This window comes from Stigmatopora nigra, chromosome 21 (genome assembly GCF_051989575.1).
Source record: "Stigmatopora nigra isolate UIUO_SnigA chromosome 21, RoL_Snig_1.1, whole genome shotgun sequence".
Taxonomy (NCBI): Eukaryota; Metazoa; Chordata; class Actinopteri; order Syngnathiformes; family Syngnathidae; genus Stigmatopora; species Stigmatopora nigra.
The window spans coordinates 885087-907869 of NC_135528.1; the positions used below are offsets into that span (position 1 = coordinate 885087).

The 22783-nt window shown below is 44.2% G+C and overlaps 1 protein-coding gene across 2 annotated transcripts in view; it reads left to right on the top strand.

Annotated features, from left to right (window-relative positions):
• Window positions 1-462: 462 nt before the first annotated feature.
• gabbr1b (gamma-aminobutyric acid (GABA) B receptor, 1b) overlaps window positions 463-22783 on the top strand; it is an 83599-nt gene continuing 61278 nt past the window's right edge. For both annotated transcript variants that reach the window (XM_077744075.1, XM_077744074.1), the window contains exon 1: window positions 463-1366. In XM_077744075.1, coding sequence (XP_077600201.1) covers window positions 1103-1366 — 264 coding nt within the window. In that variant the 5' untranslated portion in view covers window positions 463-1102. The remainder of the gene's footprint in view (window positions 1367-22783) is intronic.

Below are 22783 nucleotides of genomic sequence, written 5' to 3' on the forward strand. Positions count from 1 at the left end.
TAATCTGACAAAAAAAGTGTTTTTCGATACAATTGAAAGATTCAAAGATTCATATATATATATATATATATATATATATATATATATATATATATATATATATATATATATATATATATATATATATATATATATATATATATATATATATATATATATATATATATATATATATATATATATATATATATATATATATATATATATATATATATTATTTTTTATTTTTATTTTTTATATATATATATATATATATACTATATAAAAAAATTTGGTGATGAGGGCAGGAAGGTGGGATGGAGGTCGTGAGTGAGTGAAAAGGGATTGGGGGGGGGGGGGTGGAAGATTAATGTGGCGCCGTATTATAGGATTGAAAATTCAAAGTGGTTTGTGAAACAGAACATCCCTCCTCCTCTCCCTCCTTCTCTTCCTCGCCTCTCATGCGCTGCCACAAACGGGTGCTGTGCTGCTGCAGTCAAACCTCATTCGGACTCGTTGAACTGCACACATCCTGTTCATCTTCTTCTGTTACTCGACAACTGGGATGTGTTTTCATTTTGACACCTCGACAGACCACCTCGAGATCAAATCATTTTACTTGGCTGCTTTGAATGGAAACCAACAGATGATGCTCGTGTGTCGCGGTGCTCCCGAGCCAATGTGTGTCGTAATGCGTCTTTGGACCAGCGAGCAGAGAATGTAGGCGGGCTGAAGAACTATTCCAGAGCTGATTTGAGCAGAACTAGACTATTCCAGGATTGTTTCTTCCTAAAGAATTTCTCACTTGAGATTTCTTAGGACCAATTCTAAATGTGATCATTTCAGCATACCAGAATAGGCAACTTGGCAGGAGAATCTAAACTTAATATCCAAGTTGGGACCAACTCTATGCTGCTCCTCACTCTTAACTTTTGTGCCACTGACTATTCGATTTTATTCTATCTACCTACCTATAAATTTTTCTACCTACCTTCCTAACAAGGTAGAAATTAATTTTTAAAAATCCAAGTCGGTTAATTGTCATCCCATATCCAAAGTTCTGGTAAAATATACTCTACATAACCAAGTACCTCAGAGCTAGAACCACAGGACCACAAGTACAATGGCTACAGTCTGCCAATGCTTCCCTCACAGCAGGTCTACCCCTGTCTTTTGTGTGACCCTGACTCTGGCAGTACTCCTGTTCTGCTTGAATCCAGCTTTCAGCAAGAAGAAGCTATACATAGGAGCTCTCTTTCCAATGAGTGGAGGGTGGCCCGGGGGCCAAGCCTGCCTCCCTGCTGCTAAAATGGCTTTGGCACTGGTCAATGAAAGGGCCGATATCCTTCCGGACTACGAGTTGGAGCTCATACATTATGACAGTATGGTGAGTAACTTTAAATAATTTTTAATTTTATTTCATTCTACAATATTTGAATGGTTTCTGTGATTACCATCTTACCATTAATATATTTCTTTATGATATAACCAAATTTTAACACTAATATTATGGGCTGGGCGGTCGGGAGTAGAAGTCTTTATTACATATGGTATATCGGAACAAAGAAAGTAACTTCTTGAGTTTATATTAACTTAATGACAAAAGGAAAGGACAATACCAATAATAGTTTGTCAGGAAATAAATCTAAACACAAGCAAAGCCATCTCAACATCTAAACCAGTGTTTTTTAATCTGTGTTCGATCGAACCCTAGGGGTTCGGTGAGTTGGTCTCAGGGGTTCGTTGGAGAATCTGCCACGGAGGTCAAGACACATCGACTCATCATGTCTATTAATGATAACATGGCCTGCTTGGCCATCACTGGCTGCAAATGATTATGTGGCATTGCTTGGCCAATCAGTGTCGCAAGGAATTTCAATATCTTGAATTTGAAAAAAATCATATTTATTTTACACTAGGGTTTGTTGAATGCGTGTGTGAAACTGGTGGGATTCGGCGAATGCGCATATGAAACTGGTGGGGTTCGGTAGCTCCAACAGGGTTAAGAACTACCGATCTAAACTGTTGAATTATTATTTTTTTTAATTTTCAAGATATGAAGAAGGCTTCCCAATCTAAAACTAGGGTTCATAAAGAGAGAATTCATTAGTTAATTTTCCAAACCACATATCCTCACAAGGGTCGCTGGTGCTGAAGGCTATTCCAGCCAACTATGGGCACCAGGCAGGGAATAGAAGGAATCTGTGGCCGGCCAATCGAAGGGCAATAAAGACAGGATCTCACCTAATTTTTTCATTTTATGAACTGCTTTATCCTCATTAGGGTCGCGGGGTTAGCTGCAGCCTATCCAAGGTGACTTCGGGACAAAGGCAGGGGTTACCCTCGATCGGGGACCTGCCGATTGCAGGGCAAAAGGAGACCGTGCACACACACCCATTCCTAGAGGCAATTTCGAGTGTCCAGACAGCATACCTTGCAGGTTTTTGGAATGTGGTAGGAAACCAGAGTATGCGGAAGAAACTCACGTAGGCACGGGGAGAACATGCAAACTCCACACAGGTCGACATGACCTGGATTTGAACCCAGGACCCCAGAGGTGTGTGGCTGCCACGCCACTAGGCTGCCCGCTGGAATCTTGGTTAATTAATATAGCAACATCAGCTATATGTCTAAAGTTCGTTCGTTTGTTCGTTCATTCATCTATTAATTTTGTATTCTGCTTACCCTCACAAGGGGTGCTGTAGCCTATCCCAGTTAACAATGGACAATAGGCTGGGTAAATCCTGAATTTGGTTCCCAGCTAATCAATTACTTTTGCAAGTGTAATCAGTTGAGGGAATTCATGTGCTACTTATTTTACCTGACACCTCATTGGTCAAACTGTCGGTTGAAACAAAGACCAGGACCCAGTGTGGCCCTTTTGCAGAATCCCCACAGGAAGGTTGGAACCAGCTGTTGATTGAACCCTTGATATCAAAACTGTGAAGCTGTGTTGCTAACCACTCATCACCATCCCGCCTAAGTTTCAAATTGAAAACACAATACATTATATGATATTTTTAATCATAACTGTAGTTCCTGGTGGTGTAGTAGTAATTTCACCTGACTTTGGCACATGCTTTGTAGAATGTATTTGTATTTAGTAGTGGTGTGATTGTGAGTCTGTTTATGTGTGCAACCAGATTATGGCAGTGCATTTCACACCTGGGCCTTCAGTAGTGCTACGTGTAAATCAATCCAACTCTACTCTATAAGTATTCTGTCTATAAAACCTTTACTGCAGCCACAGCTTTGACACAAGAAGAATCAATAATAAACCTAAAAAAATATTTTGGAAAATAGACACATTTTACTCCAAATTTTTTTGTATTTATACACAAAATCCACCCTCCGTTCTTTCCTCAAGAAGATTTCAATTACTCTGTTGTACAGATTACACGTGCGTTTCAGGTCCATCAAAAATGTCTTTTCTATTGCCATCAAAGCGAATGCTGAAAGTCGAGTCTGTCCTGTTGTTTTACTGGCATAAGTTTTGATTTTATTTAGGGCTGAAAAAGTCAGTTTGACTGAAGCAGTGGACACTAATGTGTACAGCTGCCCCATGCTCTCACTCATATTTTTCTGCTGATGGAAGTCAAAGAGATCAGTGGGAGATTTTCCTGCAAAATCATCCATGGCATACATTACAATCAGTTCTGTTCTTACCCGAGGCAGATTGAAATGTGTTCCGTGGCTCTGCGTTAAGGTGGAGAAGACTGCATGTGGGAAAGTTTCTGTGGTATTCCCGAAATATTTGCGAGTCAAGGAGGGAGAGAAACATCAGTCTTTCGTGCTCTTGAAATCTGGTCCGCGTCTTGCAAATACTATCTTCCAGAATCCTGTCGTGAAGTTGTTGGTAGTGCACACGAGAATCGTGCGCTTGACCTCTTTGTGCGCTTGGAGCACCCGCACTGTGTTCGGTGGCTTTGTAGATTTCCTCATATCGGCTCCTCTTGCGCTCAATTGTGTCACAAAACTCCTTTACTCCTGCAGGACAAACCTGTACATCCAGTTTGTTGTTCTGGAGTAAAAAAGCACGTCTGAATGCTCAAAAATGCCATTAAAAACAATTCAAAATCATCCAGACACGCTTTACATCCATCAGCACACCGCAAACACTTCGTCGTACTCGTCATGATGCTCCAGGATGTGATGAAACAGTTCCTTTAGTGCAGCTCTCTTCTCAAATACCGTATTGACCTCTCTGGATACGTACTGCCACCGTCTTGGTTCCACACGAGGCAAACGACGCTGCCAGATTTCGTCCAGCAGCTGTGTGCGTCGAGGTGATCTTGAAAAAAAATTTGCAGCAAAGCCATTCAGGTGAGAAAAGATTTTTTTGCTATCTTTAAGCTTTGAGACCCCCTGAGTCAGGACTAAATTGAGCTGATGTGCATGGCAGTGTATGAATAAAGCTAACGGTGCTCTCTCCTTAACTTTAGTCTGCACCCCATTTAATCCAGGAGACATGATGTCAGGTTTAGAACCATATACATTCAATAATTCGGATCAGAGGTAGCACACGCAGAGTCGGCTTGATGAGATTTTCAAAGACATCAGCTGAGGGAGGGGTCGGGAGGTGCAAGCGCTTGGAGACGAGTCCATCTCCTTGCCTGACCAGTTCCAATCCCTGCCTCCCTCCAACAGTTGAGCTGGTTTTATTAACAAAGGGTCATGTGACCTAGATACAAACATAAGGCGGGAAGAAGTAGACAAAGAAGTGGGTGTCGTGAAAGATGACACCCCCTTAACTAAAAGGTGTCATGATGGAAGTTTCCACTGGGTCATGCAAAATTCTATTCTAGTTACTACACTATATAAACCAAAAGACATAATAATAAGCATAAAATACATTCATACTTCACATTTCCCCCCTTTAGTAACTTTGAAAGAATTTTCATTAAACATCAATTTATATCCCTCCTATCTAGGTATTAGAATATAAACATCATCAGCAGGTACTTATCAAAAAGTATGGAAAACAATAAAGTCATTTGTGAAGGCAAAGGTGAAAAACGTGAGATAGTTTTAAGGTTATATAGGAAAACAATAAAATCATTTGTGAAGGCGCAGCTGAAAAACGTGAGGTAGCTTTAAGGTTATATAAGAAAATCCCTCTGTGTCCCTCTTTATGAGCGAACACAGTTTTGAAGTTAAGACATGTACAATTACCCGGATGACTCGACATACTCGTCGCATTTCAAAATGGTGGGAGAATCTTCATTGCGGCATGTCATGCGGTGATACTGTATGTCACTGTAAGCTACCAGCGTATGCTGGATAGTATTTCAAACCATAGCTTTCATGCAAGGGATTATACACATTGAGAAAATACAGAAAATACAGAAGAGTAACATAATTGCAAGTAACGGTGTTAAAAATTTAACCAAGATCGCGAACCACGACCCGGATATTCACCACGACCAAAGTGATGCACCTATAGCTGAGTGATCCTGGGCCATGGCGTTGGCCAAGGCTTTCATTTCAGCTATTGCACGAATAATGTTACCTACGTCACCGATTTCATCTGGGATGAAAGTACAACCGTGTTCTCCGACCATGGCGCACACACCTCCATCCTTGGCTGCTATCAAATCCAAGACCATCTGGTCTTGGCGCTCCATTTCTCTAAGGGCTTGTAATTCATCTGCTATGCCCTGTAGAGCCTTGAAAGTTTGGTTAATGAACAGTCCCATACGATAATTCAATGTCTCCACTCGGAGCATAACTTTACCAATTCCAAGCTGAGGAAGTAGTGACAGTATGAATTTCTTTGGGGGGTGGACCATAGTTTATGGTCATCAGGAACATCAATGCCCCAAATTGAGTCATATGGTATGAATTGCACTGATCTCTTATCCCTTGCCTTTACTCCCCTTAGAAGGAAGGCATCCTGGACCATCTGCACCATTGCACACCGACCTGTCCATGCTGTGGGCAAACTCAAAAACACTGTATGGCCGCATAGCCAATACCCATCATCTTGAGGATTAGTGCCCAATACATCAGGGAGAGTGTAATAATCCCTGCAGGTGGCACCCGGGGGCGCTCCTGTGGCATTGAACTGGTCTTTGTTAGTGGTGTTTCGCGTGCACGGGGTAATTACCTGACTGCAGCACTTCATGGGGACTTCCCCCAACGGCATGGAGTGGCCAAAAAGGGACATGATACTGGCAAAACACACGGCTTTAAAACCACGTGGGTATGGGACGTCGTTCAACATAGCAAGATCTGTCCAATTGTATTTTAGGAGTCTTGTAAAAGCCAAATGTGGTACAGTCGGATTAATTTGGGGAACTTTAGCTCTAATTGCAGCTTCTAGGTACCATGGAGGTGTGTTGGTGTCATAGTCGTAGGGATTAATTGGCTTAAGATAAACTGGCGGGGTGCCTGTGGAAATAGGTATACGACTACACGCAACAATTTTCATTCACACCGGACAATTTCTTCTGAAACATCATGAAATTATACCACACATTTTCTTCATAATAATTCTTTTGATCACTCTTTTCATACCACCTCAGTCTTTTTTTTTTTGCGACAGTAGCATGGGACCATCTCGATTTCCTGCTCGAGTCTCAGTGGGCAGGGCATCCAGCCATGCCCAGGTTGCGGCTGATAGTAGAGTCGCTGTGATGAGGGTGGAGGCAGCTTTCATTTTGGCTTCTGCGCGGGAATGCTAAGTCTACGAAATGTCAAAGTTAAGCGAGGGGCGCTCGGGGCAGGTGAGTAGACGTCTGATGATGTTCCACGGACAAGGGTTTTGGTACCGTCCGGCTTGCAGTCTACTCACAGTCCCCTATGTTTCGAACCACCTTGACCTGAGATTGGTGAATCTACGTATACCTCTCAAAAATCTTTGCAGCAGTGGAGGTTGGTGAGTTGGGCCACGAATGGGTCTTCCCATCGTGGAGAGAACCAGGACTTCCTTTTTATGACTCGGATCAGCATCCAGTCACCTGGCTTCACCACCTCCTGCAAAGTAGACAAAAGGGGATCACGGCAGCTAACATGTTCTTTGGACAAGTTTCTCCAAACATGTTACCATCCATTCTGTGATTAGGTCTGCCTTGCCCTTAGCCTTTTGTCATGTTTCACTTTCCCATAGAGGATGTTGAAATGGTCTTCCATGAACATTTGTTTGCTCTACCAGTCCCACACTCTTTGGACGTTGTCCTCGTTTGGGCCTGAGGTTACCTTGCACACCAGGTCTGCAACAAATCAAACGGTTCCTACAAAAAATTTAAAAGTAGGTATTTAGACCTCTGGGACATGGAACACACGCTGTACCATGTCCATCATCCCCCCTGTTGAGACATGGTTCAATCCATGGGTCAATTTTGGAATAATTTTTGGGAGGCACGCTAGGCCTTTAGCTGTGTACAGGTCTTCTGCAGACTGTTCTGTGTTCTTTTTGTATAGATGCATCTCTACCTTCTGTGATGCAATGTTTTGCATATTAATTAATACTGTTTTCGACTCAGTTTTTGTTGTTGTGAATACTGTGCAGTAAGTGTTTGCGCTGCTGCTTTAGCTGCTGTCGTCTTTAGCGCGTGCTCAACACCTGCATACGGCCACTTGGTTGGGCTTAATTCTCAAATGAACAAAAATCACAACAATCTTACTTATTCAATCACTTTGTTTGCGAAAATCTAAATGTCTTATCATTCAAAAGTAGATATACTAGCTGTTATTCTATTGTGATTGCTGCTTCCTTGTTAAGATCAAAAACTATATTTGATTTTTCCTTTCCTGCAATTACACAAATTAACTAATCATGCTAAAAATAGGAAAAATACAAAGAGCAAACCAGGCTGCCTTCTCCTCAGGAAAACAGCTTTCCCGCTCTCTGCAACAGTGACATTCACATCAATTAATATCCAGAAACAAATGTAAACATTTATAATTCTGAAAAGAATTGAACCCACTAAACTGTAACCACCCCTTGTTTATCAGGGTTAATATTTTCTAGCATAATTTTCCTTTAGGGCAATTAAAATTCATTACTTATAAAAAGCTTAGTAATCAAGTCCCAATTCAATTAACAATGTGTATCGCGTTGCATATTAGACTCAATTATTTGAAATTCAAAATATCCCAAACTAGTAGTCTTTTTTATCAAATGTAACATTCCATTGTCTTTGGAGTTTGCCAATCATCTCCTTTAAAACTTTCTTAATCAACATTTTCCAATAGTCAGGCATAAAATCAAAATTTAGTTACATATCTATCCATTGTAGTCTCTTTTTCTCTCTAATTGTTTACTTTAAAAATCTGTAAGAAGGTCTGTTCTCAATTGAAACGCTTTCACTTTTTATGGAGACAATAAAACCAATATAAAAGTTCCTTATGGTTTATGGCATTGCTCCTCGAGCAATAATCTTTCCAATCAATATTGGATGCTTTCCATTACGTCTGATCGCGTCAATAAGCTTATCTTACCTGTCTCCTCAAACGTTTCAACTGAGAGAACCTCCTTACAGTGCAAAGATGGATCTGCATCCTCCGCTATTTTCATGTCTGCTGTTTGGTCAGCAAGAGTTGTACGGACGTTCTCATTTTGGGTTGCTCGTGCGTCTTCTCCATGTTTCCTGTTGAAAAACACAGTCTTCTTCTGCTAACTCAAAATTAGTGCGTTTCTTTAAAGTTTTTCTTTTATACAGATAGTCAGATTAGATTCATCAATCAGCTCCAATCGTGTAGTGAATAATGGCGTTTGGTATGGTAACGAAATATGGAACATTTTGTCAATTCAGTCAATTAATCTGTTAACACAATTTGGATGCCATTATCCCTATACATCAATGGTACTTTGGAATTTCATATGATGCACTGTTTTTGTTTTTCTCAGTGCTCAAAATTTCGCATTGCAGATTTGTTCCTCCAATCCAATGCATTATCATCAAAAAAAAATTCTTTGGACTAAACAATTTTCCTTGATTTTTCATCGCCATCCAGAAAGGCTTATTGGCAGTTTCAGAAATTGATTCCAATTTGCTAAATCATTTTCCACCTTGATATCTAAGGGATCAATTATATCTTGGTGGTTGGCCAATCAAGAACACAAAAAGACAAACAACCATTCACGCTCACACGCATTCATAATCAGACATCAGTGGTCTGCATTTTTTTCACTAGTGGAGAGCGCCATCCCTGAAAAGGGCTTATTGGCAGCTAACCACCTTTTGCTGTCCTATCAGCACTAATTGTTCTCAAAAGAACTAGGTTAATAGTCATTAATATGACTCACACTAAAGCATATTTCATCTAGTGATGGAAAAACAATGAATTATATTTCGTGCACTAAACATGATTCATCTTATTCCATCCTATAGAAATCATGCTTATCCTAAATTAATTATTTTATCTCAACTTTTATCTAAACTTTACCTAATACTTTGGATCAATGCCATTTCTGCATTGTAAACTTCTTGTTTGATATCATTAATAATTTGGATGAATGCCATTTCTGTCTTCTCTGCTTCTAAATTCTTATCTCCCTCTGCTCTTGTTGATGCGAGGTAACCTGAGACATCTTGTCTGGCATTCCAGGAGACCCCCCCCCCGTGCCTGGTACGAGAGGGGGGATAGTAGGGGGGCACTGTCATTTAGCAGGCCTGGCATCCATCAGACCTGTCATGCTGGCGAGTTTTGGGATGGGTTAGGGAAAGAAGGCTTTTTTCTCTCCATTTGGCCGCCATTTTTCCTTTGTCCTCGGCTCAGCCATTTTTTCTTCACATGTGCTTTGCCCTTTTCACCCCCCACCCTTTGTCTTTATTCTTCCTCCACTCTTTCATATATGTGCAATTATCCTGGAAAATGCTTTAGCATAAACTTCATGTTGGTTGAGAGTTCTTTGCTGTTTGTTAAACCCATTTTTGCAACTTTTCTTTTGTTTGAAGATTTTTTGAACTTTTTCCAAACAATGGTCAAATGTTACTCTATTAATATATTTCTTTAGGATTTTTTAGGGACGTCCCAACTAATTTATTATCTTATTTACCCGCCTAGATAGTCGTTTATACTCTTATTTTGCGCGGCAATCATCGAGATTTATGACTGCGTCACGGCATATTTCAGGTTCATATATATATATATCCTTTCGGTTGATATATATATATATATACTTCATATGAAGATTACTTTTATCAAGCGCTTTTACTCATCAGGTGCTGTATTTTTGGAAGGTTTCCCTTATTTTTAACAATCTCCAAAAATCCTTTACGAGGGATTCTTTCACCCTCTAGTCTAAACCGCGTCACCAGTTTTCCTTACGAATGTCACCTATGGCCGAAGTGTACATTCGCCGCATATCTTGTGTATTCCCTTTATTTTTTTTTGACATACATACTCCCCAACGATATGCAAATATTTCCTATTTATGGAACGTTTTTCTTCGACTTTTTCACGAGAGGAAAAACGGGATTTTCACCAGCCTTGTTATATATAAATTTTAAACAGCCCTACCGTCTCTTGTGCGTGCATCCTCTCTCCGGCCGGGTTCCTTCTTCAAACGGGCCGCGATCGACCGAAAAGCCCCCTCTTTCAAAGTAAGAGGGCTGACGTCAGTAATTCTTGGCCTTCAGTCCACCGCGGTCCGAGAAATTCAGAAATGAATCCCCGGGTTTTTCGGCACCAGAAAATGTCAGGTTTAGAACCATATACATTCAATAATTCGGATCAGAGGTAGCACACGCAGAGTCGGCTTGATGAGATTTTCAAAGACATCAGCTGAGGGAGGGGTCGGGAGGTGCAAGCGCTTGGAGACGAGTCCATCTCCTTGCCTGACCAGTTCCAATCCCTGCCTCCCTCCAACAGTTGAGCTGGTTTTATTAACAAAGGGTCATGTGACCTAGATACAAACATAAGGCGGGAAGAAGTAGACAAAGAAGTGGGTGTCGTGAAAGATGACACCCCCTTAACTAAAAGGTGTCATGATGGAAGTTTCCACTGGGTCATGCAAAATTCTATTCTAGTTACTACACTATATAAACCAAAAGACATAATAATAAGCATAAAATACATTCATACTTCACACATGACCCCTGCACCATCATAACAGTGTGCCACAACTTTACTCAGACATTCATTTTCCACAAAAAATTGAATGATGACACCTGCAATGTCATTGGCTCGCTTCCCACTAGTAACATTTTCAAATCTGACGAACCGCTCCTTGACACCTTTGCCCTTGACGTAACGCAGTGCGAGCTGTGCTGCATTACTCGCGTCTGTCATCTCGTCCACCATTACAGAGACAAACAGTACTTATTACCCTTCTGATCTCTTCATCTATCACTTCAGCAGCAGCAGTGATCAGGTCGTTATGTATTTTGCCCGACGTGCCACTAAACTTTATTAGTGGACTGGTGGTAATGTAAATCTGTTTTTCTCAGCAATGACAGAAAGAAATTCCACATAATTCCCCTTCTTTGGGGATGCAGCGATATCATCGTGTCCCCAAAATGAAAGTTTCTGCTTGCCCAAAACAAATTACGCAGTCTATCAAACTTTGTACGATTTCCCTATTTTTCTTTACCTTTTCGTTGTGGCGCTCCGTTTCCCTGTGCACTTGATTGTTGAATTTTAACTCCTCTCGGGTTTCTCCAAAAGTTTTGGAGAGCACTGTTGCTTGTGAGTGTCCGGCAGAGCTTTGGTATCTTGTTGCTGCTTTAGTTAAAGAAGTCAAATTTGCAAATTCAGTGTTGCTCCAAACACCATGTCGATTGGTGGAAAATAGAAACTACCCTCAGCAATACAATTTGCAGTGTTCCTCGGAGCCCGCGAGCCAGGGGTAGCGCTCATAGTTAGCGAACTGAAAGTGGCGGGCAAACCCTTTTCCCGGTTGTACCAGGCTTGCTAGCTTCGGGGTTGAATGCCCTTTCTTAATTATGTCCATTTTTTTCTGGAAAAGTCTGTCTGGAAATTGCAAATCTGTATTGAAATCCATTTGTTTTCCTCCGTTGGCCATTGTCGGTTGAGTTTGCGAGCTCTGGCTGGCTCACTTTGGCCTTGGTCCCCCTACTCCAGGGTTGTCAAACTCCCTTTGGTCTGCGGGCCGAATGCAGCTTAATTTGAGATCAAACGGGCCGGAACAGTAAACTCATTGCAAAATTACATAGAACTAACAATAAGCCCACTTTTCCCCTTTGTATTAGTCACTAATACTAATAATTAGTGCAAAGAATAAGTGAATTATCAAAATGTTTATTAACAGAATTTTCCTTTTACATTATGAACAATATATTATGAACAAGAGATTGACATAAGAACATAAATAAATGTCAATTCATGTTGTCTGCACGTACTAAAACACTGCGCCCCTAGCGGATAATACAAGAATTACAAATTTTAAAGAAAATTCATATTTTTTTATACAATGCAGCTTTCTTCCCCGGGCCGTACCAAACCACCAGACGGCCCGGATCCGGCACGCGGGCCGTACGTGTGACACCCCTGCCCTACTCTATCACTAGCCAATCATAGTTGGTGAAAGTGATGATGTTTCCCTATGACTGCGAGAAGGCCTTGGTGTCACCAAATTGAATTCTGATTGGTTAAAGCAACAGTTTTATCCATGCATGTTTAATGCAGCATTGCCTGCAGAACTGACCGTGAAGGCCTTGAGGCAGATTTCTGACCCTGGCAACAAATAATGGCTGAAATGTGATTGGCTAAATGCTTCAATATGAAAACACACATCTGGAAGCAGCGCAACCAGGGTGAAAGCAATAAAAGGAAGCCATCAGACAATTTGGAATTATTTAATAAGTATTGATGGACAAAATATAATATATGATTGAGATATTTCATAGGTCAGCAGAGAAGGCCTTGAATGCCCTGACGGCACACCACTGATTTATGGTTTAGTGCACTTTTCAGCTGGGATATGCATCCATCATCCCACAACCCTGATATACTATAGACCAGGGGACTATTCCACAAAAGCCCACAGTAGGCAGAGGATTTCATTTGACCCATTTCATTTTACAAGATGACACCTTTTCATCAATCATGTGTATTATAAGTGTAAGTCGATTGCAGTCAGGTGCTGCTTGTTTTAGCAGAAACCTGATTGGTTAAACTGTTTGTTCTAGGTCGATCCTTGAGTACTGGTTTAAACACATTTGAAAGTGTTACATTAGCATTAAATAATATTATATATAATATATATTATATAATATTAGCTTACCACCCAATTTCACGGCTTGTTCTTCTATTTGCCCAGTAAAGTAAAAAAGAATTTAAGAAATATTAAAATGTGATTTAAAAAAAAGATAGAAGGGCTGCAAAAGACGAAAAACATTAGAGTGGACAGAGCTACTGCCACTGGCTGCCGCGTAAACGGCGCCATCATGGGGAAAGGGGAAAAAAAGTTTGGATTTTATTTTGTGCGTTCCATATAATTGCTGCTGCACGGAGAAGACGAGAGTAGCGCGCAATTGCGCACGCGCGCAGTTGAGAGGGAACATTGACTGGTTGTACATTTAAAGTATTTACAATATTATATGTACATGATATTTAGATTTTAATACATCATAGTACTTTAAAGTATACTTTAAAATATGTTATAATTTTACTATTTTTAAATACATTTCTTGATAATTATACTTATTAATTGTGCAAAAACATGTAGTATGGTATGTATATATATATATATATATATATATATATATATATATATATATATATATATATATATATATATATATATATATATATATATATATATATATATATATATATATATATATATATATATATATATATATATATATATATATATATATATATATAAATCACCTTTTCTGCCATTTAAAAAAAAATGATGTGGATCAATAAAATCCAATACATTTAGCAGAAATATTGACTGACGCATGACTGATGAAAAATGAAAAAAAAGAGAAAAACAGACACACATATAAGTTGATCAGAATTCATTCATTCATTTTCTGTAACACTTATTATCTCATGGGTTGTAGAGGGTGGTGGACCCTATCCCAGATAATTATGGGCTGGGGGGTGCACCTTGAATTGATTGCCAGCCAATCGCAGAGCACAAGGAGATTGAGAACCATTCACGCTTACATCCACACCTCCGGGCAAAGTGTCCAACCAGCCTATCATAGATTTTTGAGGGATTTGGGAAGAAACCAGAGCACTCAGAGAAAATCCATGCAGGCATTGGGAGTACATGCAAACTTCACACACGAAGGTTGGAACACTGCAGGGATTGAATCCTTAAACTCAGAACTGTGAGGCAGACATGCTAACCACACTCCCACCTGGCTGCCCTTCGTGAGAATTATTAACAAAATTATAATCGCCCTGATGCAGCATATTAATCAATCTCAGATTTTAATGGTTGATTAAAGATCAGTGCTCTGAGATGCTATGATGGGATGTTACACACGTTAATGTGCAGAGGAACATAGAAGCAGGCTTTAACTCTTGACACTATTTAGTTAAACCAATATTTATATTTAATTTTCCAAATCATTTGTAAAAAAATAATTAAGGTAAATGTTTTGATGTTACTGTTGATTTATTTTGTGTTGCATTACATAGTAAGACTTAATGTAATATACGAATTCCCATAAACTGTAGCATTGCCGCTGTTCACCATTCATCAAAGCAATTGAATATCAGGCCTACAAATAAGGTCACGTTTAAGTCACCAATTTGGCTGAGCGATAATCACATGCGTTCTAGATATAAAGCTTGTAAAAATTATTGACTGGATCAGAAGGGTAAACCACTCGCCCCAAAAAATGACATCATGAATAGGACTACAATGAAACCAAAGACTCGGCCGCTGGGCATACTGCTTGGATATAGTAACAGAAATGTATTTACTTCACTCAAAATACAGCAGAGAGTTTAATATGCGGCCAACTAAAGTTACTTCTCAAAATTGGAAACAAGGTGTCAATAATTTCAGTGGCTACCATTAATTTCCTGCAACCCCTGATGGTATGTAGTTGACCCGTGGTTCACAGTTTACCACTAGAATTCTCTTCCACTCTTCCATAATGATATCATGGAAATGGTGAATGTTGAAGTGACTTTTTTTTTACTGCAATGCATGGCATATGGTCTGAGCACAGACAAACTGACAACCTTTTACCTCTGCAGCAATGCCGGCAGCACGCATATGCCTGTTTTCCAAAGACAACCTCTAGATATGACGCTGAGCGCACGTATCCAACACCTTTGACTGCCCATAGTGACACCTATTTTGAGTGGAACTTATCCTCTTGAACCCCGCAGTTTCAGGGTGTTGACGATCGACTTATAGCCTAGGCCAAGGGTGTCAAACTCCCTTTGGTCTGCGGGCCGAATACAGATTAATTTGAGATCAAGCGGGCCGGACCAGTAAACTCATTGCAAAGTTACATAGAACTCACAATAAGACGGGCCGGATCTGGCCCGCGGGCCGCATGTTTGACAATACAGAGAGTGAGAGTGACAATACAGGATTTAATACATCCGTTCCCTAATGACACTTCAAACCTTGTTACACTAACTACTCTCATTTAACAGGGAAGGGAAATGTTCCCAATTGTTGACTAATTGTTAGATTTTCACTTGAGCTGTACTTTTGTTAGCAGCGTTTTACAAATGTATTGCCATGTTTTGAGCTATTTTGACAGAACAATAAATTTCTGTTGTTATGTAACTGAGAATTACTTTACATTGTATCAAAGTGTAATGTCTTAAGTGTTGTTCTATGAAAACAGAAAAACTGCTGAAATTAGAGGGGTGTATTCATTTTTGTGGGGTATTGTAATTATGCTGGCTGGTGAGTTTTGCAAGCCAACATTCAGTGAACTTTGCTACCAACGCTCTAAGTATACGTCAAATAATTCATACATTTATTGCTTGAAACTGAATGATTAATTTATGACATTTAATATATTATATTATTTTTATTTAAAACCTATTTATTTAAAAAAAAAAAAAAAAAAAAAATTGAAAAATTATTTAAAACCTCTCATTAAATAAAATAATTAGCATATACTTTTGGAGCCACTTGATGGTGGAGTGGTTAAATCTCCTGACAATAGTGCAAGCAGGCGCAGGCTAAATTCCTGCTTGTGTTGAATGGTCGTCTCTCTCTGTGCCTTTCGGCTGACTGGCGAGCAGTCAAGGGTTTAGTCTGCCTTTCGCCCAAAGTTAGCTGGGATAGGCTCCAGCAACTCATGTAACCATTACGAGGATACACAGTATGGAATATGAATCAACTTAGTTTTGAATGATCGATGGATTGACATGACAACTGAAATTAAAATAAATGACAATTGAAAACCTTTCCATTCCCATCTAGCCAAGATGACAACCTCTGTTGTGCTCTCCTGCCTGATTAGGGGACAGTATACATACCCTAAGTACTGCTATTACTTAATTACATATTTATTTTTCATTCCCTAAAAGTTGTAAATGGCTTAACATTTGTAATTTGTGCCTTGAGATAATGAAACTTGGCTGGTGAATAAATGTTTTTCCCCAGCATCCACAAAAAAGAGTCTCCCCTGAAGTGCTTGCCAATACCTTACTTTATTGGCAATCACTGTGGTTTACCTTACACAGTGGTCATGAAAGATCCATGTGAAGCATATATATTGCTCCCACAATATGTTTTTGAGAGTCAATGATCTTATAGGTGTGTGGCATTACATTCACCTGACTTCTCACCTCATGATTGGTGTGAATGTGAGTGCAAATAGTTGTAGGTTTGTACGTGTCATGTGACTGAGTTGTGAGCAGTTCAGGCCATCCAATGTCAATAGTTCAGAATTACCAATGCCAGGTAACAAAAGAGTTAAAAAAATAAACTCAAGTCAAGATTCATTTGACAGTTGTGCATGAAGTAGCCTTGTAGTGTAGCCAGGGCTTGGTCCCAGATGCTTGCACATTTGGCAAGGTGTGCCTGGACGGACAGCACAACAATATCTATCTCCAGAGACGGGAACAAGGAATGTTGATATCTGAGGAAACACTCAAAAGGGGACAGGTTGGGCCCCCAGGACCTTGGCCTCAAGGTCAGTCGCCACTAAACAGGAGGGTGGTAAGATGGATGTGGGGTCCTCCACAGAATCCGAGTGTTAGAAAATGCCTGATAGTGCATCGGGTTTCCGGTTCCTGTATCCTGGGACATAGGACAATGTAAAATCAAACCTACAGAAACACAGCCCACCTGTCCTGGTGGGGGTTCAGCCTCCGGGCTGATTTGATATATTCTAAATTCTTGTGGTTGTGTCAGGAGTGGCTGGATTGCCTTTCCTGGCATGACGTCACGATAACTATCAGCTGTCACTAATTACGTGATTAGATTATTTTTGGTATTTAAGCATTATGATTTTCTGTGAACGCCGTCGGATCGTTCTGGTAGTTCTGGTTTCGTTTCCTGTTAATCCTCGTAGTCATTGCTGTTTCCATTGACGCCACGCCGCATGTTCTTTTCGTTTGTAATGAGTGGTCAAGCCAAGTTATTTAAGTTATGTTACCCCGTTTATTAAATCAACCTACAAGAGCTACAGATCTGCCTCACCTTTCCATTTCTTCGGCGACTCTGCATCTGGGTTCAACTTCCCCTCCGATCGCGTCGCACTACGCGGCGAGATCGTAACAGCACGATCCGACCATCATGGGCCCAGCGGAGCGCCACCCACGCTCGCGCCGACGCACTCGGCGACGCAAACCATCCACCTCGAAGACACCGGACTGCTTGGAATGTATAAGTAACCCCTCAGAATCGTTTAGGAATTTTGTAATGAACACACCGTGGTGCGGGGCTCTCAGGCACATCATTGCTAGAGATGAGCCACAGCTGGTAGGAGAGTTAGAGCCGCAGCGTACTCATACGCCCCACCACTGCTATGCACGTCGCCCTGGGAAGCCTTTACCGTTTCATCATGATGCCCAGGTGCGTACAACCACCAGAGACCGCCCAAGTTATCTTATGCCTATGCCCAGAGGTATTGATTCACCATGGAGGGAGCCTGAAGATTCTGGTGAGGACATCGTTGAGGAAATTTATTTTTTGGCTGGCGTTTCGGAATCCGATGATGAATTCTTTGACCAATTCGGACCCCGAGACCTTCCACTGGAGGAGGATTATCCCGATTGTTTCCCCGATAATTCCTATTACAAATACCCCGACCAGCAATTACAGAGTGGGCTAACCACCAATTATGGGGCACGACGTGATGGCGGGGGTGCTGTGCAATCCTCCCAGAGGAGGCGCCGACCGCCACGCCGTAGAGCGAAGCGAAAGCAATACCTGGACACACTAACCACTGTCCAAGTTACGCGCCCGACCACGTCCGTCCAAGCTCCTTTTCCGACCACGTCCCTCCAAGCTCCTTTTCCGACCACGTCCCCCCAAGCTCCTTTTCCGACCACCACCACGCTTTTCCAAGTGCCCGAAGTCACTCGGCCGACCACGCCTGTCCAAGTGGCCGAAGTCACTCGGCCGACCACGCCTGTCCAAGTGGCCGAAGTCACTCGGCCGACCACGCCTGTCCAAGTGGCCCAAGTCACTCGGCCGACCACGCCTTTCCAAGTGCCCGAAGTCACTCGGCCGACCACGCCTTTCCAAGTGCCCGAAGTCACTCAGCCGACCACGCTTTTCCAAGTGCCCGAAGTTACTCGGCCGACCACGCTGTACCAGCAGCTCCTAAGGACTATGCAGCCCTCCCCGTTCCAAGTGCCCGAAGTCACTCGGCCGACCACGCCTGTCCAAGTGGCCGAAGTCACTCGGCCGACCACGCCTGTCCAAGTGGCCGAAGTCACTCGGCCGACCACGCCTGTCCAAGTGGCCGAAGTCACTCGGCCGACCACCCCGTTCCAAGTGGCCGAAGTTACTCGGCCCAGCGCGCCGTTTCAAGTGCCCCAAGCTCCTGTGCCAAGGCCACGCAAATTACTTCCGTTGCCTTTGGGGTCGCCGGTCGCACCCGTACCGAAGCCACGGATCAGGTTTCTGGTGACGGGCGGCCATTCTAGCACCGCTCTCCCAAGCACCGCTCTCCCAAGCACCGCTCTCCCAAGCACCGCTCTCCCAAGCACCGCTCTCCCAAGCACCGCTCTCCCAAGCACCGCTCTCCCAAGCACCGCTCTCCCAAGCACCGCTCTCCCAAGCACCGCTCTCCCAAGCACCGCTCTCCCAAGCACCGCTCTCCCAAGCACCGCTCTCCCAAGCACCGCTCTCCCAAGCACCGCTCTCCCAAGCACCGCTCTCCCAAGCACCGCTCTCCCAAGCACCGCTCTCCCAAGCACCGCTCTCCCAAGCACCGCTCTCCCAAGCGCCTGCCCGTCCAGCGCCTGCCCGCCCAGAAGTGGCGACGATGCTCCGGCGCTCGAGGAAGACGGGGCCGGCGACGTCGAGAGTGGTATTGCGCCGGAGTCCCTGGAAGATGGGACTGGCGACATCGAGAGAGGCAATTCGCCGGAGTCCCGGGAAGAAGGGGCTGGCGACGTCGAGAGTGCCAATTCGCCGGTGCCCCTGGAGGAAGAAGCCGGTGACGTCGGGAGTGGCAATTCGCCGGAGTCTCTGGATGAAGGGGCTGGCGACGTCGAGAGTGCCAATTTGCTGTTGCCCCTGGAGGATGGGGCCGGTGACGTCAAGAGTGGTAATTCGCTGGTGCCCCTTGAGGAGGAAGCCGGTGACGTCGAGAGTGGCAATGCGCCAGAGTCCCGGGAAGAAGGGGCGGGCGACGTCGAGAGTGCCAATTTGCCGTTGCCCCTAGAGGATGGGGCCGGTGACGTCAAGAGTGGTAATTCGCGGGTGCCCCTGGAGGAAGAAGCCGGTGACGTCGAGAGTGGCAATTCGCCGGAGTCCCTGGATGAAGGGGCTGGCGACGTCGGGAGTGCCAATTTGCCGTTGCCCCTGGAGGATGGGGCCGGCGACGTCAAGAGTGGTAATTCGCCGGAGTCCCTGGAAGAAGGGACTGGCGACGTCAAGAGTGGTAATTCGCCGGAGTCCCTGGATGAGGGGGCTGGCGACGTCAAGAGTGGTAATTCGCCGGAGTCCCTGGAAGAAGGGGCTGGCGACGTCAAGAGTGGTAATTCGCCGGAGTCCCTGGATGAAGGGGCTGGCGACGTCAAAAGTGGTAATTCGCCGGAGTCCCTGGAAGAAGGGGCTGGCGACGTCAAGAATGGTAATTCGCCGGAGTCCCTGGAGGAAGGGACTGGCGACGTCAAGAGTGGTAATTCGCCGGAGTCCCTGGATGAAGGGGCTGGCAACGTCAAAAGTGGTAATTCGCCGGAGTCCCTGGAAGAAGGGGCTGGTGACGTCAAGAATGGTAATTCGCCGGAGTCCCTGGAGGAAGGGACTGGCGACGTCAAGAGTGGTAATTCGCCGGAGTCCCTGGAAGAAGGGGCTGGCGACGTCAGGAGTGGCAATTTGCCGGAGTCCCTGGAAGAAGGGGCTGGCGACGTCAAGAGTGGTAATTCGCCGGAGTCCCTGGAGGAAGGGACTGGCGACGTCAAGAGTGGTAATTCGCCGGAGTCCCTGGAAGAAGGGGCTGGCGACGTCAAGAGTGGTAATTCGCCGGAGTCCTTGGAAGAAGGGACTGGCGACGTCAAGAGTGGTAATTCGCCGGAGTCCCTGGATGAAGAAGCCGGCGACGTCCAGAGAAGCAATGATCCGGGTTCCTGGGAGAAGAGGGTTGTCCACCCCCCGAGCAAACAGGGTAAGGTGCCCGACCGTACTAAACTTCTAATATTTCCTGAAGGCAGGCAGTTTGGCAAAGACTTAAGGGACCAGCTGGGATGCCTGCCGGATCGACCACAGCCTCGTCTCGTTTCTGGCCGGCGCGGACGCCCGCCGGATCGACCTCAGCCTCGTCTCGTTTCTGGCCGGCGCGGACGCCCGCCAGACCTGCCACTGACTCGTCTCGTTTCTGGCCGGCGCGGACGCCCGCCGGATCGACCACTGCCTCGTCTCGTTTCTGGCCGGCGCGGACGCCCGCCGGACCGACCACAGCCTCGTCTCGTTTCTGGCCGGCGCGGACGCCCGCCGGACCGACCACAGCCTCGTCTCGTTTCTGGCCGGCGCGGACGCCCGCCGGATCGACCTCAGCCTCGTCTCGTTTCTGGCCGGCGCGGACGCCCGCCAGACCTGCCACTGACTCGTCTCGTTTCTGGCCGGCGCAGACGCCCACCGGATCGACCACAGCCTCGTCTTGTTTCTGGCCGACACGGACGCCCGCCAGACTTGCCTCTGCCCCGTCTTGTTTCTGGCTGGCGCGGACGCCCGCCGGAGCGACCTCTCCGTCTGTTCTTGGGTTGGTGTGGAAGACCACCAGACAATTCTAGATCTCCCACCCACCCTCCCTGCTTGTTCCCGTTTCTCATGTTGTAATTGACCATGGGACGTCTAGAATCCGTCCCTTAGAGGGGATGTACTGTCAGGAGTGGCTGGATTGCCTTTCCTGGCATGACGTCACGATAACTATCAGCTGTCACTAATTACGTGATTACATTATTTTTGGTATTTAAGCATTATGATTTTCTGTGAACGCCGTCGGATCGTTCTGGTAGTTCTGGTTTCGTTTCCTGTTAATCCTCGTAGTCATTGCTGTTTCCATTGACGCCACGCCGCATGTTCTTTTCGTTTGTAATGAGTGGTCAAGCCAAGTTATTTAAGTTATGTTACCCCGTTTATTAAATCAACCTACAAGAGCTACAGATCTGCCTCACCTTTCCATTTCTTCGGCGACTCTGCATCTGGGTTCAACTTCCCCTCCGATCGCGTCGCACTACGCGGCGAGATCGTAACAGGTTGGTCCAAACAACAAATAGTGTGAATAAACCCTCCAGGTGACGCCGGCTCTCTTCAAGAGTTAGTTTCACAGCAAGCAATTTGCGGTTCGCTATGCTATAATTACGTTGAGCCAGAGTCAGCCCACGGGAAAACAAGGTGCAAGGGTGCACCCCGGTCTGCGTTGAGATAGGATATCCACCTCCACAACTGTAGGTTAAGGTTCAGGTGTGTGAGCACAGGAGCTGAGGTACAGCAGGCCTTAAGACCACCGAAAGAGGCTTCTACTGCCTCTGCCCAATGGTACGGGGACTTTGTTGACATGAGTGCTTTGAGGGGGCGGCATGGAGACAACTACTCTTGGTACTAGTAGTCAGGACTGAAAGAAAAAAATAATTCTAATGAGGTGACCCTAATTCGATTATCGCAGCCATGTCTGCTCTATATTAACTGCCCAATGATCAAGACCTGATGCCCAGTTGTGAGACAAAGGAACGATTGATAAAGCTTTGGTCCGCTCCGCAGGTGACCATTGTGGTGGCCTCGTGTGTCTGTCCCTCACAGAAGAGAGGCCGGCAGCCTAAAAGGATGGTAGGATTTTCCAGTGGCGAGGCTCACCAACACCTCCCTCTCTTGTGGTGAGCCCTTGCATTTACTGGACGTTCAAATTGGGCACGCCCGTACAAGATGGCCCTTCTTACTGCAGAAAAGCTTGATGCTTGAGCGGAAACAATTGTAGACGTCGAAACTGGTCGCCAGAGCTCTCTTGTGAGACCATGTGCAGGCTCTTTCGCCGCTGTCTTCGGCGTTCTCAGAGTTGACTGTCAATTCTTATGACCAAATTGACACATCATACAAACTTGTCCTTCATGGATTTGCTTAGGCCCCCATTAACTTCCTGGGGGGCACTAACATTGAACCCACTCTCCCCTTCCAAGGACTCCAAAAAGGGTGGGTAGTCTGAACTGCTGAACAGGCCGGAATTTCTTGACCTACCCTACTAGCTCAGGCTCTCTCAGAACCAGACAGATGACATTCTAC